The sequence below is a fragment of the Lissotriton helveticus genome, chromosome 3_1 (assembly GCF_964261635.1).
Source record: "Lissotriton helveticus chromosome 3_1, aLisHel1.1, whole genome shotgun sequence".
In the NCBI taxonomy this organism is placed as follows: domain Eukaryota; kingdom Metazoa; phylum Chordata; class Amphibia; order Caudata; family Salamandridae; genus Lissotriton; species Lissotriton helveticus.
The window spans coordinates 442,098,109-442,115,368 of record NC_136061.1 but is presented as its reverse complement, the minus strand read 5'-3'; the positions used below and the strand labels follow the sequence as shown (position 1 = coordinate 442,115,368).

The 17,260-nt window shown below is 40.8% G+C and overlaps 1 protein-coding gene across 1 annotated transcript in view; it reads left to right on the top strand.

Annotated features, from left to right (window-relative positions):
• Nucleotides 1-17,260, top strand: part of CPO (carboxypeptidase O) — a 476,286-nt gene that overhangs the window by 208,778 nt on the left and 250,248 nt on the right. Inside the window, exon 3 of the mRNA XM_078683635.1 lies at nt 15,083-15,191. Coding sequence (XP_078539761.1) covers nt 15,083-15,191 — 109 coding nt within the window. The remainder of the gene's footprint in view (nt 1-15,082; nt 15,192-17,260) is intronic.

Below are 17,260 nucleotides of genomic sequence, written 5' to 3'. Positions count from 1 at the left end.
CAACCAATTCCAGATTATTATGAACTGCTCTAGCAGGCATCTGGTTTTGATTTAATTTGTTACAACAATAAGTACACACACGTTGATCCAATCCCAAATCAAAACAATTTTCTACCATCAAGTATGTTGTAAAATCCTTCCATTCACTATTATTTTCCCTTTCACTTTTTCCATATAAATCCACTAACTTAGTCTGATTCTTATAATAAGTGCGTCGACAACACACACAAGTGAAATTTGGCCTCTCACTTGATTTCACCTCAAACGTCGCAATTTCCCTCTGGAAATTATCTGTACTGGAAACCTGTACACTATCTTCCACATTACTCTCTTCTTCTTGGTCAATTTCAACATTCTCCTCTTTACTTCCAAAGTAACAAAACTCAATTTCTTCACATATATTCTTCACATCTATTTCAGAACCATGCAAAAGAGCAGCGCATAATTGTTTAAGCATAATTGCTGGACTCTTAGCATAATACAACATTCTAACTAATTTCCTCACTTTATTATGATGCACTGCTAGCATCCTGAAATAATGAAAAACACTCTGGCATACTCTCCTGGAAAGACAAGCCAGTGAATGACCATGCAAACCTATCACTTCTCTCACTCTGCAAGGATCTAATTCTTGCAACAACTTCATTTTCTGCTTCAAACTTTTCTTATTAAATGACCGTATAAAATCACAAAGCAAATTGATGGAATCCTGTCGTACACTGCAAATACTACTACACTTCCAGGTGTACACAGGACCCTTAGGACGTCTCCCTAAAACCTCATTACCTAACACCTCTTCTATCTCTGTTGTCACAAGTTTTTCTTTTTCAACTGGACAACCATCTTTCACTTCATAAGCTCGACCACTGGTGTCAACTGCATGCACCATATCATTATCCTGGAAATAACTCTCCTCATTAAAAAATGCCTCAGAGCTTGAACTATGCATCCATTCTCCAGAAAAAACTTCACAAAAATTACTACGATTAACTATTCTCTTCCATCTACTATTTCTTTTGAAATCATAAATTGCCTTGTTTAGCTTCCTAATTCTATTGATTGTCAAAATAAATAACTTACGTTTAATTTCAAATGCCTGATCAATAACTTTCTCAACTATTTTTTTTCTCTTATAAAAAACCACTTTCTGTTGACCTTTCTTAATATTTTTTAACAAATTGCCAATTATCCTGTTGCGGAACATTCGTTTATGAATGTCCCTAAACTGTTGTTTCCTTCTACTTTCATGCATAGAGTTATCTCTTACTCTAGCAGTAACATTTTTCATTGGCCTTTCCTTACCGTTTGAATTGCTTCTCCTTTTCTGGACTGAAACATTTTCTGTAGTAATATTTTTTTTACTACAGATATTTCTTATGAATGTTTTTGTACTCTTACCCGGTGCTTTCTTGGTGACTTGACAAATCTTGTTTGTTTGTTTGCTGCTTTTTTTCATTCACCTGCTGTCTTTGACGTTTTGCAGCCTTTCTCACTCTTTCTTTGCTTGGCATCCTAAAATCTTGAAATAATCTGCAGTTGAATCTGTGGTAAAATATAATAAAAAATGTTATTAACCACTATTACCCAACAGTAAATTAATAACAGTCATCAAAAACTTAACACATTACTTAACATTTTTACATAGAACATTTTTTTGTACATGGCAAATTTAGAATACAGAAATAGCAGAAAAGAAATGGAATTTATATTCATTTTACCTGTGCTGTTTTATATATGAATCTGATCTAATTTTATGACCATATTTTAATATTTTATTGAAGACACTACACATAACCTGTTTTTGAAGGTGTCTTTATTTTTAAATTAAACGGTTTAAATATTTACTTTTTATTTATTATAAATTTATAAAATAAATGTTTATAGTTCCATAGGCTCAAGCACGTCAGCTTCCCATCCTATGTCATACAATTCTGACAAATCTGCATCCTCATCACGTTCTTCTTCATCCTCAGGATTGAAATCATCCAAGGGATCAACATCCACTGATGTTTCAATTACGAGTTCAATGATGAGGTCGAAATCAACTGATTGCTGATTGTCGCTCATGTTGATGTTGTCTTTATCTTTAAAGAAAGATAACAACAATGAGATGTTGCAGAGTAAGAGACAAATCTCAGAGATTATAATAGTAAAATTGTTTAACAAGAGTAACATTTTGCAGCTATTATTTAACCATGTCCAACGATGCTGAGGAGGTGAAGCCTATCTCCAATTTTTCACTGAACAGGACTCATCTCTTCTTAACCTTGGATAAACCTCACCGACTCTGTGTCCCCTGCACATAATTAAATGTAAAGGGGCAGATTTATATTAACTAGCACATCCCCAGGGATGCACCAGTTAACGTGCACCGCTGCTCTGCCACCCACGGTGTGCCGCATTTACAATCAGATAGGACAAAGCTGCATCAAAACCCTGCGCCTGCCTGAAGCAGGCATAGATCTTGACGCAGGTAGGCTGAAAGCTAAAGCAACAACTAAGTGTCGTGTGCAGAAGTTGCAAAAAAGGAAAAATGGCGTTTAAACCAGTAATGAGCCCATGCTAACTTAACACAGTGTAAAGATATCCAGGATCTACATCAGTTTGGGGTTCACGAACCTGGCAGGTACAAGGCACTGAGGCTTTGCACCGTGCATGTCTCATCCCAAATCATATGTTGTTTGTGAATGAAACAATTTCCCAGACCAAATGCTTTGGATTGGCTACTTCTAAAAAATTAAACACCCCTACTATCCCGGAGTTAGAGGAATATGATGCTTGGAGTAATTTTACTCGGTTGTCCATTAAAGATTTACAGGCCCTACTCCGTAATTCTTCCTTTAACATTTCCAGTATAAATCCAAAAGGTTGGCTGCTTTGGCAACGTGCCTTATCCACGGTTTAATAACGCTGCCTTTTGCTTTATATAAGTTTTCAAATTGTATGAAATATATACCAATAGGTCGTTATGAACCTTTAGGTAGTGGTTTTCTTCATGAGGTCTGGTCGCTTCCATACACATACAGATTTTCAAAGATGATCAAGAAGTTTATCTGAATGGAGAGGAATGCACTAAGACGCCAGATCATTCACTAATGTGTAGGCACATACAGTTACACGGTTCATGCAACAAACACCGACCAAATATGGCTTGCGTGTTGCAAGGCACGCCAGTTCCTGCTATCATCCCCACGTTCAAGTTGTTGGAAAATGGTAGTTATTTGATGCTCAATAATGAAGATTGTTCTGGGTTAATTAAAAGTATTCCTTTTATCGTAACAGTAAGTGAACGGGTTATTTGCTGCAGAAATGTTCTATTTCCTCCCACACATGAACATAGGGAGTTTTCAATCTGGCCACAAATACCAACCTTGGGAGCAGATTTCAACGGCATGGCAAGAATAAGAGCTCTTTTGTCTCAGAGAGAGGTGGCCTTGAGTTCGGCCTGTGAAACTTTCGTGCTTCACATAGCGAACACCCGTACAGAGGTGCAGACCCTTTTAAATACTGATTCGCCTTTGCATTTCAGCGACATGGTTCGGACTATCTTTAACGCGTCCTCCACAAAGGTTGTTACCAGTGGTCTCGTGACTTCATTTGAGAAAATCTTTGGAGTCATCCCTGCTTTCTTTCATTCTATTTTTTCCACTGTGCTTGGTGGATTCCCATTTTTACTTGCATTACCAGCGGACGCTCTTGTGCTTTTTTACATTTTTAAATATGGATGTCGCTCCTGTGCAAGCTCCCGCCCTGCAGCTGCTGACGCTGTTCCGCAATCGCATGCTTGAATATTATGGCACAATGCCATTGGCGATATTAAGCACGGCATATGGATTATCTTTTCGATTCTCCTACTTCACCTGTGCCCAGCCTGTATTTCACTGCCTGACCTGTGATTTCGATTGGGCCATTGATTTGTGTCTCTGCGGACCGGTTTCTCCTGACGTCGACTTTAATCAGCTGATGAGTGCTATCATTACTCACGAGTTGGTTTGTCCTGGCGAAAGGATTATGGCTGTGGCATTGATGCATGGACTAATTGGTCCCTGGAATTTACTGGCGGCAACACAGTCTTTCTTGGAACAGAGCTTTCTTGAAAACCCACCGAGCTGTCCTCTGATGGTGATAGAGGATCCGGTGCTGGGAGAGAACGTATGTTCTTTTCCGCTTTGAAATTGGATGGCTGAACTCTTTTCGGATGAAGACGGTGACTTCCTATTAGAGGCTGTTGCAGCTTATTTTGCATACACAGTTATTTCATAGACCTTTTTCATGTTTGATATGCTGAGTACTAGCATTTCATTGACAATTCATTGACTTATTTGTCAAGTTTTTATTATTTAGCTTGCCTATTGGCTTAAGCCTCGATAAAGTAGTTGGCTGTTTTATTTTTCTTTAGCATTAAATTTTCCTAGTTTTTAATGTTTTACCTTGCGGACCGTCCACATATAAAGTTGCAATCTGCTCTCATGAGATGGCACTTCTATTATCTTATTCAGTTCGTTTCCGGATCATGGGGAGGTGTCATCTAGATCCTGAATATCTTTACACCGTGTTAAGTTAGCATGGGCTCATTACCGGTTTAAACGCCATTTTTCCTTTTTTGCAACTTCTGCACACGACACTTAGTTGTTGCTTTAGCTTTCAACCTAATAGTTCATCGTGATTTACATGAGAATAATATGTTATTGCTCTACTATCTGCTTTACTTGTTAAACTATATCTGTACAGCGAGTGCTGAAGTTTCAAGAACAACACGATACAGAATTGTTATGAGGTCTGATCTCCACGACTTCATACTCATAACATAAGTGCAGCTTCTGCCAATTCTGGGCATGAGGCGGGTTTTATATTGCTTTGCCGAACACACATACACAACACTTGATGCGGTTCACATGAAGAGAGAGCTGGTGTATGCTGATGTGATTCCTTCAAATCTAAGACACTAAAGTATGGGCACGCCCTAAACCAACACAAAGAGACCTTCTTAGCAAATAATATAATATGTGTATTAGGGAGGGTGAGATATAAGCAGCCGCGGGCTGTGGAGGGAGTTACGGTGGGGCAGGGAGGCGGGGAGGGGGAGGGGCAGGGTGGAGCCCTCTCCACCCTGCCCCTCCCCCTCCCCGCCTCCCTGCCCCACCGTAACTCCCTCCACGGCCCGCGGCTGCTTATAAGTGTTGCTAACTCTTATTCATTTACAGCATGTTAACATACTGTCACCATTCGCTTTTTATGTACTAGTAACTATGCTGGTAATTTTGCTACTGATAATATGTGTACTTGTATTATCTAAGATACTACGCCTGAGAAGACGGCATTAGTAAATAAACATTTCAAATACACATGTGTTCTTCTTAACTCCATGTTCTGGTTTCTAAGAAATATATAACGACCGAGTGTTCATGAGTTCCACGTATCCTGAGGTACTATAAGTTCATATTCTTGATTGTCTAAACATTGAGAGTTTGTTATATCCAATGTGACACTGTACCTAGCTTGCTAAGGGGTTTTTGATTACTAAGGTGAGTTTTGGGGCACCCTAATTCGCCGAGGTTCCAATCCTCTGTCCACAGTTCTGTGTGAGAACAGAAACCCTGCGACAGGGGCACCCCTGAGCCTTGCTGGAGCTTCATCACACTTGCGATACAACTCCAGCAATGCGCCACCTTTACGGCACAGATACGTCACGCATCTGTGCTGTTTTTGCCCCATGATGCGCCGCATTGTAAATGCAGCACACCATAGGTGGCGGAACAGCGGCACAGAATGACTAACACATCCCTGGTGATGCGCCAGTCATCATAAATCTATCCCTATGCTTCTTATCTTGTTAGAGATGAACCGCCATATGTATCATCAAAGTTTTTTGCATTTCCTAAATAGCGAACTTTAAGGAATAAATAGCGATTCTTTACCATTCCTAGTTTGCGATGAGCTATTTGCTAATTACAAATGACCCATTCATTTCCATGCAGCAGGAGGCCCATAGGAATGAAGGTGCAATTTGCGATTAGCAATTACCTCATCGCAAATTACGAATTTTTCCGAGGGTGCAGGGGTGTCTCAAGAACACCCTGCTGCACCCCTGAAAAAGAAATTTGGGGGCATATGGCGCACATAAATTTTGAAAACATTCCTTTACCTCAAAAACGATTTTCAACTCATAATTTGAAAACACTGCACATGGGGAAATGACTTAAAATGTCCTTAAGACACATAAAAGCGTTTTTTGATTGCCTTTGCAGCATGTTTCAGTCACCTTTAACATGCCTATGTAACGCAAACATTCAAAATCTAAATTTGCCATGCACAGGTGGGAGCATATTTACAAGCAATTTGCTCCACAGACAAACTTCTTACATTGAAATGGGAAAAATAACATCAGAGACTCTCAATTACCTTATAAAGAAGCAGACACCATTATGTCATTGTCATCAATATTAAAACCATTGCTTTTCTTCAAAAACGATTTACAAGTCATAATTTGAAAACACTCCACAGCTCCTATGCACATAAAAACCCTGTCAGTACTAATACTTCACATTTTCTCCAATTACAATTTCTCAAAGAAACAAAATCTATTTGTAAAACACTTGAGACAAACCAACATTTGAAAAACACAACTTTCTTCATAATTTTCTCCTTAAAGCACACTATTTTCTATCTAAATTAAAGAAATCTTTTCTCACCTTAGCAAATACTTTGAGTTTCAAAACAGTCTCAGAAACACACCAATTTGTCTTCAGCAGAGCAAAAGGTATGCACTCCAGAGTCTGCAGCTATCAAAAGCACAGAAATGCTGTAATTCTTCACACATATCTCTCATGTCACCCAATCAAAACTCTTCCCTCACTTTTTTTCAAATCAAAACCCTTCCCCCCTCTGCCCCCCTCTGCTTTTTCTGCATAGCAACCACCTCTTGCAAGACCTCTGGTGTTTCCAAGTTCACACAACAATGTTGCAATTGAACTCTGAACTCTCAGTGCACCTGCATATCCAGTGCAATCTTTCATTTAATGATTTTTTCTTCGCCACTCAAAATACATCTTTCAACGAACTCATCCATGCACCCTAACTTTCTGTTTTCAGCAATCAAAATCCACCAATCACTCTTACTGCTTCATTAACACAGAAACTCCTCAGTTTTTTTCATTTTACACTCTCATTTTTTCAACTGCCATTTCATTGCCACACTTCATCTGACTGCAGGAGAACCTTCTCTCGCCATGTTTTCTGTCTGGATTGTTGGACATAGTTACATCTATTGGGCTCAGAGGTATGCTGAAAACAGGAATTTACCTAACCTCAATTTACAAGATGTGGAAATTAAGTGGTTTGGCCACAGAGGATTAAAATGTCACCAATTGATACCATTGGTGAAAACCTTTATGCATTTGCCAAAACCTGACCTGTTAATTGTCCACTGTGGAGGTAATGATTTGGGCACTTTGACTGGGGTAGGTCTGGAAATGCTTTTAAAGGACACCTTTGAGCAATTGATGGCACTTTTTCCTCAGACTGCCTTGGTATATTCAAATATATGCCAAAGACAAAAATGGAGGTGGTCGAACCAATTTTGTCCACAAATTGAGAAATCGAGGAAGCATGTAAACAAATCTGTTTCAGCTTACATGAGAGACCATGGAATGGGCTCCCTGTACAACAATAACTTGCGTTACTACATGCAAGATATCTACAGAGGAGATGGAGTTCACTTCTCAGATGAGGGCAACAGAATTTTCACTCTGAATTTAAGACTGTGCATTGGTACCTACTTATAAGTACCTAAATGTACCATAAACCCAAAAGCTCTTCTCAGAGCTACCCTACATCTGATCACTCACAATTATTATTTTACTCTAACTTTTTTCACTAATTTTCAAGAAAGTACGCTCCCCAGAACGCTTCCCGGTTCGCGAACCGGGCGCACTCCACGCAAAAAAACTAAAAAAACGATATTTTTTTTTTTGCCCTGCGAGACCCTTTTAAAGCCTCCACATCAAACCTAGGGGGTCAGGGAGGATCTACTATGCCCCCTTATGGTCATTTGCCCCTTCGCTTTGGCCTCCTCTTGTCTCTCGATCCTACCGAGAGACAAGATGGCGGCCGCTACGGACTGTTTGGAATGTTTACAGACGCCGAAGAACCAATCAGCTTCGCAAAGCTCCGTAACGCGAAAAGTACGCGAAGCGGAGCGCTGTTACAGATATATATCTTTTTTTGAACATTAATTTCTCAAAATCCACTGGAGCACATATATTGAGACCTAGCAAAGGCACATCGGGCTACCAGTCCCTACAATTTTGCCAATTTCGTGCAAATCCATTCAGCCGTTCCATTATTATTATTTTATTTTTTTTTGCCCCGCGGGGCCCTTTTAAAACCTCCACATCAAACCTAGAGGGTCAGGGAGGATCTACTATGCCCCCTTATGGTCATTTGCCCCTTCGGTTTGGCCTCCGCTTGTCTCTCGATCCTACCGAGAGACAAGATGGTGGCCGCTACGGACTGTTTGGAATGTTTACAGACGCCGGAGAACCAATCAGCTTCGCTTCACAAAGCTCCGTACCGCGTAAAGTCCGCGAACCGGAGCGCTGCCCGGTCCGCTGTTACAGATATATATCTTTTTTTGAACGTTAATTTCTCAAAATCCACTGAAGCACATATATTGAGACCTACAAAAGGCACATCGGGCTACCAGTCCCTACAATTTTGCCAAGTTTCGTGCAAATCCATTCAGCCGTTCGGGCTAAAAGTGAGGCCAACCGCCCTATGGAAAACTCAATGTTAAAAACACGTTTTGGGACCCCCCTTTTTTCTCGGCCCCCCCTTGACGAACCCCCCCCAAAATTTTCAGGGGCTGCTCAGAAACAAAATGTGCCATTTTCCTGAAAATTTCAGCCAATTCCGTCCACAAACGCCAAAGTTATTAGACATAGAATTTTCAAAAATCCCATAGAGAAAAAATCCTAACTATATATACCTACTGGCGACCGCCAGTAGGTAATATATATATATATATATATATATATGTGTGTGTGTGTGTGTGTGTGTCTGTGCCTTAAAGCCCCCCTACCCAAACAAGCTGTAAAAAATGTAAGGGTTTGGTTGGACTCATAGTTAAACTATCGAGTCCAAACCAAAAAAACTGCAGGGACCTGTTTTGGACTTTTATGGGGGCTCACACCATTGCTGGGCTTCTTTGACCCATCTACGCATCAGGTCATCATTCAGGCGTCGGTTTTGTCCAGACTTCATTATGCCTGCTCCCTCTATCTAGGGTCCACTAAGGCCGGAGGTTGTGAGGTTGCAAAAGGCACAGAATGCAGCAGCAAGATTCCTTTTAAGCCTGCGCAAGTCTTGCTCTGTGTCCAACGCCATCCGCCATGCGCCACCTTCATTGGTTACCTGTGGCCAGGCGTATCGAATTAAAAACGTTATGCACTTCCTTTAAGGTTTTGAAACTGGCCACCCCTTCTATTCTGGCAAATCTCCTTTCGCCATATGCCCCACCACGGCTTCTCCGCTCACAGGGCCAGCACTTGGTGGTGGTTTCCCGGATACGTAGAGCTTGTGCCGGCAGCCGCTCCTTTCACTACAGAGCTGCCACTCTTTGAAACACACTCCCTGTGCAGATTCATGGCCTCAATAATTACTTAGAATTTAGGAAGGCCATTAAGACTTTTCCCTTCCCTTCATTTTAGTTTGTGCCTGCTCTGTTGCTATGTCAGTCTTTCCTACACTGTGAGTAGCAAGAAAGAAAAGGGAGATCTCCTTAGAAATCCAATTAAGGGACGAGGAGAAATAATCAAAAAAACTAAAAGGTCCCTAAGGAACATACACTGTGCAAGCCTCTTGTGTAGACCCCTCGTAGCTCAAATACCATCCACAACTCACATCAACAGTTGTCAAAATATTAACCAATGTTCAACATAAAGTAAGAGAAAACAGTATTAAAAGAATACACAGTTTATTTCAATAAATACAATATTGTTAAAAATATAATGGCAGCACTGCTGCCGTACCCATTGAGTGATTAAGAAAGTATATCAATATACATATTACACAATGTTAAAAAAAATTTATACAGAATGCAAAAAAGTTTTTTTTGCATTCTGTATAAAAAAATTTTTTTAGCATTGTGTAATATGTGTAATATGTATATTGATATACTTTCTTAATCACTCAATGGGTACGGCAGCACTGCTGCCATTATATTTTTAACAATATTGTATTTATTGAAATAAACGGTGTATTCTTTTAATACTGTTTTCTCTTACTTTATGTTGAACATTGGTTAATAATTTGACAACTGTTGATGTGAGTTGTGGATGGTATTTGAGCTACGAGGGGTCTACACAAGAGGCTTGCACAGTGTATGTTCCTTAGGGACCTTTTAGTTTTTTTGAGTCTTTCCTACACTAGCACCAGGACACCACTTTGCTGGGGCAGCTGTCGCGCTTTATAAGACACAATAACATAACATAACATCAATGACAGTGTATGTGTGTACCTTAAACTGTGTGCTGGGGTTATCATTGACTTTGCTTTAACACACAGAGTTAACTTATTTACCAGCCTTAAATCCCTTTCAACTTCGGTTGTATCTTGAATCTTTTTGGGCTTTTTGGTCTCGCCTACGCAGCGCGCATGCGCTGTATAGGAAAAAGACCCATAGAAATCGCTTCGGCTTTTCAGCCAAAAACGTGCACGCATTGCATTGCTTTCAATGGCAATGCGTGCACGTTTGGCGATTCCCTTACAGGAGCGAAATTTGGCAACATATGTTTGCTCGCTCCCGCAAGGGAATTGCTGTGTGTTCTCTCGCACGCCCCCCACCCCTCCCACTTGTTAGCTCAGTACTGTTTCACTTTTGCGGCACCGAGGCCTCGTTTGTGTTTCATTTTAATGTAAGTGTGTGCCATTATAAAAGGTGGGCATGGGGTGATTAAGTGATTTGGCCACATGTTGAGCAACGCTGAGGCTCGAACCCTGATCCCCAGGTCCGGAGTTTGCAGTTCTGGTGTGGCCGCTCATTGGAGGAGGGTGCTGGATCGAGCCGGGGCTGCTCTGTGAGCTTATTTTCAGTGCGCGCACACTTATCACTAGGTAGGGGCGCTACTTTAGCAGTGGCGGTCGCTCCTTCTTTTCACCATTCGTATAAACTGGAGAATGATTTCAACATGGGTTGTCCTTGAGGATACTAAAAAGAGTCACTCACCTTCGTATTCCATTTATTTATTATACTTGCTCACTTATACTTGCTCACTCACAATATTTCCAATGTTAAGAGGTATCATATATTTGAAGGTTGTTTCTCCAAATTTCGGAATAGAGATTATTTTCCTGTAAATAAAACCTTGTTGGAATAATGTGTGTGAATAATTATGCCCTGTCAAATTACTGTTAGGCACAGTCTCTAAAAACATAACGTCTGTACTGTTCAAACCAGATGTATTGGAGAAGTTTTTATTGATGCCCTTTCAAAGAACACACATTTTATTATAACTAACCTTTATTAGACAAAGGTGAACTAAATATTGCATTCAATTTTGCTTTAAAAATCATTAAATTCTCTGGTATTGCGGTGTCTGTGGATGGGCAGTGAGGCAAACTACATTCAGAGCTCTAGTCAAATTGCTCATGATATAATGCTAGACTGTAACTTGTGAACAGTTGACAGAGAAAACCTGGTACAACAATATAATGTGTACTTGGTGCAACAAGTAATAATAAAAGTGTAAAGTTATAAAAAATGTCAAGTTTCAAAGTAGGAAAAGAAAAATATTACTTTTTATGCCCTAAAACATTAATCGACACTCTTTTGTGAGCCACCGACCTCCAATATTTCTTGTATACACATAGGGCCTCATTTACAAGCCCACTGCACCGCCGGTGCATCAGTTTTCTAATGCACCGGTGACGCAACGGGCATGCCCATATTTACAAGGCCACATGAAGTCACGTTTCGTGACTTTCATTGGCATTGTAAATATGGGCTCCTTCACGCATTACTCTGCATGAAAGGTGCGTTCCATGGATGTTGCTGTTGGTGTTTTCACGCAACATCCATGGAAATTGACACATTTCCTGATTTACAACTTTTGTAAAGCTGGGTTTGCGTCAGAAAACTTCGCCTCCCCAGGGGAGTCGTAGGAGTGGAGTAACACAAATACTTTTTTTCTCCTCATTGTCCCTCTTTCTATGTGTGCTGTATTCTGTAGCACCTATAGAAAGAGGAAAATGCCATCAGTGATTGTTTTTGAGCAGGAAGGTGTCCTTTCCTGCACAAAAACAATCATCCCCACAATACAGGCACCCTTGCAACATGATGCGTGGATGTCTGCGCTGGCGCATGGCAGCCAATTGGGTGCAAGAGTAGGGGAAAGCACATGGACGTGTAGTATTGTTGCTAATACGATGCATCCTTGTGCTTTAAAATAACGCAGCTCGGCGTAGCAAAATGGCTTGCTGTGCCGTACTGCGTCATTTTGTAGTAAATGAGGCTCATAGTACCTGCCAAAACACCCAACTCTTCCATATGGAGACGTAAGACAGCATGAGGGTGAGGTATCAGATACTACCCAGTGGTGGCACGAAATTATTTCAAATGGCTGAAAACAGGCCGTGTTTAATTTCAAGGGAACACCCCAGCGGCCACATTTCTATTTTTCTGGGAACATGGAAAATCCTTGCATTGTTTATTCCAGCCAAAAATATGACTATGAAAACCTCATACAACCTGGCCTTAAAACAACAGTGACGAAGGCTCCAATTCGTTACTCTACCTATCACATATTCCATAGAATAACCATTCACAGTTTGAAAAATCTGTCGGTCTGGCTTTCCTTCAAACCTTCTAATGGGTGGCCTCATGCTCCCTTTGTTATGCTAGAGATAACAATGTTTATTCATTTACTTATACAGAGTAATTCATTCATTTTCACTTCTCTCCAAACTTAAGGAGATTGTGCACTTGACTATGTCCATATCACAATGTACATGCAACGAATGGATTTTGTTTTGACCCAGTTCTCTCGCGCATCGTTATGCTCTCACTGCAAAATTTCATTACATAAGCAGTTTTCATTAACATGAGCTATTTGGGGGTTTTCATAATGAATATTCTTTTGTTCAATGTATATATAAAATGTTCCTGATTGCGACTTTATTTGCATATTCAATTTTTACATTGAAAATGTGCAGATGTTAGGTTGTTGAGAAAAGCCAGGTAGTACCTATGGGCGAGATGTACAAAGCATTTTTCCGGTCGCAAATGGTGCAACCAGAAAAATGCTTTTTCTGATGTACAAAACAATTTGCATTTGTGATTCAGTTTTTGGAAGGGGTGTGTTTTGGGCATCCAAATACCATAACGGTATGGTATGTATACCGGTTGCAAAACAGTAATACTTTACTATTTCAAAAGTGGCATAACTTATTTGGTAACCCTTTGGGACCTTTCCCCCTTTGAGAATGTTTAAAACATATTATTTAGGAGCAGCTAGTAGCCCCATTGTGTTTCCTTACCTCCAACGCCTCCTCCCTCCATGATTCATATTATTGTGTAATCTCATGTTTGTCTATACTTGGCTCGTGTAATTGATGAAATTATGTAACATGTAATTCGCTGAACCTCATGTAAAGCGCTCTGATACATCAGGGTCTAGCCAGCGCTATATAAAACTTTGCAAATAAACAAAATCTCTTGTTGATACGATACATTGCTTCTTTCCTTATTTCATGACTCTCTGAATTGTAATGTTCCCATAAAAAAAACATATCATCTTGCCTTTGACCATTGACTGATTCATGCTTCCAAATGCACACTGTTCTGTCAGTGATATTGCATAATAGAGATATTTTATGCAACTGAACATAATGCCTGACGAAGAGTTCTATCAGTTTTTCTCCATAAAATATACCTTACCCAGGTCAATGCTGAACTGTTTGTTATATATTATAGGACAATGAAAAAACGGACAAAATGGCTTTGTTAATATGTTTTTGGTTGATAACAATGGCTAATGAGGAAAATTTCTCCATGGCCTTTTATCTGTCATCTAATTTGGACCATATCACAGCAGCGGGATCTGTTTTTAAAAGGTAATCTCAGTAAGCAACTTCATAAGTGAGACTGTCAGAAGTAACACAGATGTATTTAAATGTTCATTTACATTTTTCCAGAAATATGAAAAAGTTGGTCTTTTTGGATACACTCTGATCATACCGAGGACTTTTTTTATCTAAAGGAAAGGATCATTTGCTTGAAGTAAAAATCAACTGAAAGTAATTTATGATATGGAATGTTTCACTTGCACCTCAACAGTAAGTATCATGTAGGGCATAATATGGTCACACACCGCAGAAAGCCCCCTTGCTGCACTGCATGAAAGGCAGAGGGCAGGAATGTGCTAATGTGCTGCATATAGCATTATACAGAGCATTCGTGCTTTCTGCCTGCACTGGCACACAAACTGCTGACCAGCGCCAACCCAGGCACTCTGTCTGTGGTGTAGGTAGGGTTGTATTTGTGCAGAAAGGGACACGTTCCTGCACAAATTCAATCCTAAGGGGCATTTTCCTCTTTCTACGTGTGCTGCACAATGCAGCACACTTAGAAAGAGGAAACAACAAGGAGAAATAAAGATATTTCTCCTTGTTTCGCCTCTGGTGGGGAGATAAGACATTTCTAATGCATTCCCAGATCTAGTAGAGTTATTAAATCTGGGAATGTATCAGAATGCAGGGGTGTTGGTGGGGGAAACCCCTGCTCCCCCCATGTCATACCTCCCTGCCGCAAAGCAACCCAAGGCAGTGATTTGCGCTGCCTTGCGTTACCTTAGATATGTCAAGCAATGCAAGGTGCCCTTGCATGGCTTGATAAATGTTATATTATGTTTTGCATCACTCTGCGTCCCCTTACATGGTACAGGGTGATGTAAACCCTTTCATAAATTTGGCCTCAGGTAACTGGTCACATGGTAGAGTAGATGTCAATTAACTGCGCTTTCTTAGAGATTACTTTCTCAGTTAGATTAGCTTTAATTCATAATTACCTGTCTCGTTTTCTCCCCAGAGTGCAGAAAGATCATGTGCAGGGGATGGTGATCCTCGACACAATGGAATTTCATTCCACAAGATCTCCGGCAGAGTATGACTACACCCGGTATCACCCAATGGAAGAGGTGAGGCAAAGACCATTGATCTAGCGCTGGGGCAACTCATTTTTTTGTGTGCACTCAGGGGCTTAGCTACCAGTACTTCAGCTGGTACAATGCACCTGGGTCCAGAGATGGGAAGAGGCCCGACTACAACATCCGTTTGAGCCCTGACACATCACCTCGGGACTGGAAGTCGGTGTCCATCTGGCTCAAGCTTTCAGTGGCTCACCCACCTCTATACTTTACTCTGGCTGACATAATCTTAGATGCTGCTGTCAATGTGATACCATTTTGTATGTGAGGCTCTTTCACTGCTGCTGACCATCCTATACCTGTGCTGAGTGTGAGGATAACTTACACTCCTGCCAAATGCTGCACATTGCGTGTGTGTGCTTGCACAGCTGCTGCAGATGCTGTCCATGTTGTGTACACATGAGGGAAGCTTGCATTATTTCTGGCCAGATAGGTAATTGTTTGTGGTGTTTGTGGGAAGTGTGTACCTTTACAGAGTATAATACCTGTTTTGTGTGAGGAAATATTGCTATACTGTAGAGTCAAGTTTGCACTCATACACCCTATTGCTATTTTTTACACTTGTACCAACTCTGAAATGCTTCTTATTCGTTTTATGTAAGGAAGGAGTTAAATGGTGCTGCCCAGTGCCACACGTGTTCCATGTTTTTGAATGAAGCTAGTGCAGTACCATATTTTTTCCATGTCTTTAAAGCTAGCTTGCGCCGGCCCTGCAGTACCACACTTGTTCCATGTCGGTGAAGGAAGCTTGTGCTGGCTCCGATGTGCCACACTTGTTCCATGTCTTTGAATGAAACTTGCTCTGTCCTTATAGTACTGCATTTATTCCATGTCTTTGAAGAAAACGTGCACTGGCTCTGCTGTGCCACACTGTTCCATGTCTTCAAATGAATGTTACACTGACCTATAGTGCTGAATTTGTTCCATATCTTTGAAGGAAGCTTGCACTGGCCCTGCAGTGCCGCACTGGTTTCCATGGACGGCATTTGTGAGTAGTCAGGGGTCAGAACTGTGACTTCTAGCCTTCTCCCTGCTTCTCCTGACACTTCCTTTGAGACACCTGGCTTACAAAGCAAAGCTTTACTCTTTCATTTTTTTTTATTGAAGCGCATTCCCTCCACATTTAGTTGGCATACATTTGTCTTTTCTTTCTTTTTCTTTCTTTCCTTTCTTTTTTCCTTTTTTCTTTCTTTCTACCTTTCTTTCCTTGCACTATAAAGAAAAGAAAACAAGCACTTTGTTTTTCCTAAGGCAAGGGGGACTTTTTGTTTGATGCCAGAACCTTTACCAGCAAAAGTCCACAAAAATCATACTCACATAGCTCGCAGAGCTGGTCCATGCGCCTCTGATGGGATATTTGATAACCTCAGTGGACATTCAGGCTTCAGTGTAGCTTATTTCAACAGATTTGAATTGCACTTGTGGACTGGCCGATGCACCAGAAATTCAACCTGTGCCTCCTATGCCACCAAATGTACCAACTCTGCTGCTTGCTAGTAAGCAAATGTACCTTTGTGTGAGCAGTGTGCTTGTCTGAGCGCAGAACAATCCCCGTGTTTTTTTAATGCATTTTGAGGGATGTGCCTGTGTGGATGCAGGATAACCATTGTCTTTTGTGAGCTGAGGACAAGTCTGTAGGTTGAAAATTGTGCCTCTGTGAGTGATGAGTGAGGCATAAGACTGCGTGCTTGCAGCATGAGGGGTGTCCCTATGTGAAGGCAGCAATGTGAGTGTAGGGTCCCTGCATATTATGTCTTTGTGCGCATGCATTTTAAAAGGGTCAAACCTATTGGCTTTGGTAATGCTTTTTAGGGTTATAGCTTTAACTTGCAGAAATCCAGTGCATGGAGTGGAAATCCAATAGTGTGTATAGGAATGTTACTGAGTTTTGATATTGGACATGCAGACTAAATTGAAGGAGTTTAAGGTGTGGTGAGGGCAGCTGACAAACTGAGATATCTCCCTAGTGAGGGGGCCCAGATACTTTGCTTGCACTCGGGCCCAAGGCAACTCAGCTACACCACTACTATAGCACTGTCCTTGTCTTTTTTTTTTTTTGA